At 40.3% G+C, this 3012-nt stretch overlaps 1 protein-coding gene across 5 annotated transcripts in view; it reads right to left on the bottom strand.

Moving 5' to 3' along the window:
- LOC107681619 (zinc finger protein 40-like) overlaps positions 1–3012 on the bottom strand; it is a 57962-nt gene that overhangs the window by 18553 nt on the left and 36397 nt on the right. The window contains exon 1 of one of the 5 annotated variants that reach the window (XM_016477930.1): positions 2658–2818. The exons of 3 other annotated variants lie outside the window; for them this stretch is intronic. In XM_016477930.1, coding sequence (XP_016333416.1) covers positions 2658–2799 — 142 coding nt within the window. In that variant the 5' untranslated portion in view covers positions 2800–2818. Of the gene's footprint in view, positions 1–2657; positions 2819–3012 lie in introns of those variants that run through there. One more of the 5 variants, XM_016477926.1, reaches the window with a different exon arrangement.

Genomic DNA, 3012 nt, shown 5'->3' with positions numbered 1-3012 from the left:
ACACACACACACACACACACACACACACACACACACACGTGTGCGGCGAGACTGCCCCCGCAGGAAGTGGTGGGTGGATGCAGCAGTAGACGGAGCTGATAGTGAAGTCTGCGTGGGCACGCTGGTGAAAAATTGATCCAGTGCAGATCTTCAGTACAAACGTACACCTCCTAGACTACAATTATATTTGTATCCCATAATGCAAACATTCAGAGACAGCGTAAGACTACGGAGCGCATCATATTCAACTACATTTATTATATTCTTTACATTTTCTTTCTTGGTTATGGGAAAAGTATTTAGGGTGCTCCTATGTGGTTGCTATGCAGTTGTGAGGGTGTTATTGATGGCTAGATGGTTGTCGTGGTGTTGCTATGCAGTTGCTAGGGTGGTCAGGGTGGTTGACATGGAGTTGCTATGTGATTGCTAGGTTGTTCTGGAGGTTTGTCAGGGCGTTGCTATGCAGTTGCTGGTGTGATCTGGAAGGTTGTCAGGGCATTGCTACGTGATTGCTTGGTGGTTCAGGATGGTTGTCAGGGCGTTGCTATGCGGTTGCTCAGGTGTTCTGGATTGTTGTCAGGGTGATGTTATATCTAGGGTGTTTGGGATGGTTGTCAGGGCATTGCTAGGCTTTTCTAGATGGTTGTCAGGTTGTTGCTATGCAGTTGAAATCGTGTTCAGGGTGGTTGTCGGAGTAACTGTGATGCTAGGTTGTTAGCGTTGCTATGTGGCTGCTCAGGTGTTCTGGATTGTTGTCAGGGTGATGTTATATCTAGGGTGTTTGGGATGGTTGTCAGGGTGTTGCTATGCAATTGCTGGGGTGCTCTGGAAGGTTGTCAGGGTGTTGCTACGTGATAACTAGGTTGTTATACATGGTTTTCAGGGTGTTACTATGCAGTTGCTCAGGTGTTCTGGATTGTTGTCAGGGTGATTTTATATCTAGGGTGTTCTAGGTGGTTGTCAGGGTGGTGCTATGCGGTTGGCTAGTGTGTTCTGGATGGTTAATAATGGATAAATCTCTATTTTGTTAAAAGGTCAGTCAAGTTACTCCTGTGGTTCATGCTGAGATTTTTCACACCGACTCCCTTCATAAATTACCCTACCTCTCTCAATGAAGGTTCCCGCTGGATCCAGCTGGGCGGGTGATTCGTCTGCGCTGTCTCTCTCTCTCTCTCTCTACACACACACACACACACACACACCTCATTCACAGCTTTAATGGCTGATCTACCTGAGACTACCACTTGTTGTGTTAAATAATTAATGAACACTAATGCTAAACAGACTAACAAAGAGAATCCGCATGGTAGATGTGTTTCCAGTCACTGTTCACCTGCACTCGGAAGTGGGAGTCACTTTTACGCATTGCGCATCTTTACACACGCACACGCTCTAATGATTAAACTCGCTCTGTTGCGCTGTAGATTCGCTCAAGAGCGAAAGAGGATAAACAAAAATGTGCTGCATGTCTCATATTGATGCTGCAATGTTCACGGCTGTTCTTGCTAAAGACATCACGCCACTGGAAACGGGAAGGTTCGGCGGTCGAATATGGGCCTTTGTGCAAAATAGCATGCTCCTGTTTTTACCTCACATAAAGAGGAAATGAAACAAACCCAGTGCATTACAGTCTGACACCACAGCTCCCAACCAGAGCACTGTATTAAAATAAAGAGTAGACAAACAACAATGAACTTCAAGAAATTAAATGGGAAAAAAAACACACAAAATTGTCAAAAACAGTATTGGCCACTCCATAATACAATCCATTTGCTGAATTCAAACATTACCAACAAGCATATCTGAAAATTAGAAATATTACAATGGATTGAATGAATTTCAATTATTATAGTGTGGTAGTTTTCTAATTCGACTGAAAATATTTCATGATTTAACCAAAAACCAAAAAATAAAAAAGCAACACTGACAGAAGTTTCATATTGCAAAAGCCGTTTCATATTTACATAAAAGAGCGCCATATGACATCAAAGGTATTAATGCAAACTTACATACTGAAATTACCGTGTCTAAGAAAGAGAATTTAAGAAGACAATTTACTATAAAAAGGCTGCTAATTAATTAGAAACATACAACTTTTTTCACATTTCAGATGTAGAAGTTAAAGCTCAAGAACTTGCTTAAAACAGGGAAACACGAGTATGAACTGACAATGACACAAAGCTTCCCTGACTCAAAAATTAGGCCATTTACCATCAAGTCAATATTTCACCTTTTTTCAACCATTCATGCGCAACCCAGATGTGAAAAGCAACAGGTTACAAGTTTTGTTTTTTAGAATGATTTTTTCAAATGATTGAATATTTTCAGATCCCAGTGTTTATATTTTAATTAGGTGTTATTTTTAATTGCATACATTTCTTCACTATATTAATCAAAACAAATCGGATAGTCAGTTGTAAAATATGACATTCACCCAAACACACACACCAAAAGTAAAACCAACTTAACTTTAGAATTACAAAATTAATAACATTTACCTTTTCACCCTTTTAACAGTATTCAAGAGAAATAAGAGATCCGTGAAACAAAACGGACCCCAAAAAGAAAAATTATTTGTAATAACAATAACAATTGAAACAGAACCCTAAATACAGAATCAGTATATTTTCAGAATTAAAAAATAAAGATTGGCAAACCTGTTTTCTTTGGCCACAGCTGACATGTTTGAATATGTGACACTTCTCTGAATTGAGTTTTCATTTCCTCATTGTGTCGGGATAATAAATCGCATCCAGAGTGATCTGGAACAGAATGCAGAATGTGTGTGAGGCTGTCCATTTACAGCCGTCTGCCTGACTGACAGCAGAATAGCTGCTCCCTGTCGCCTCCCATAACATCAGTTTCTCTTATTGCACTTTGGCACTTAACAGTGGACAGCACATGCAAACACACACACACACACACACAAACACAAACACAAACACACACAAACACAAACACACACAAACACACACTCACAAACACACACACACTCACACACACTCGCAGTGG

This window comes from Sinocyclocheilus anshuiensis, unplaced genomic scaffold (assembly GCF_001515605.1).
Source record: "Sinocyclocheilus anshuiensis isolate Anshui unplaced genomic scaffold, SAMN03320099.WGS_v1.1 scaffold1524, whole genome shotgun sequence".
In the NCBI taxonomy this organism is placed as follows: domain Eukaryota; kingdom Metazoa; phylum Chordata; class Actinopteri; order Cypriniformes; family Cyprinidae; genus Sinocyclocheilus; species Sinocyclocheilus anshuiensis.
The sequence above is the reverse complement of the archived record's forward strand: the minus strand, read 5'-3'. Positions and strand labels throughout refer to the sequence as shown.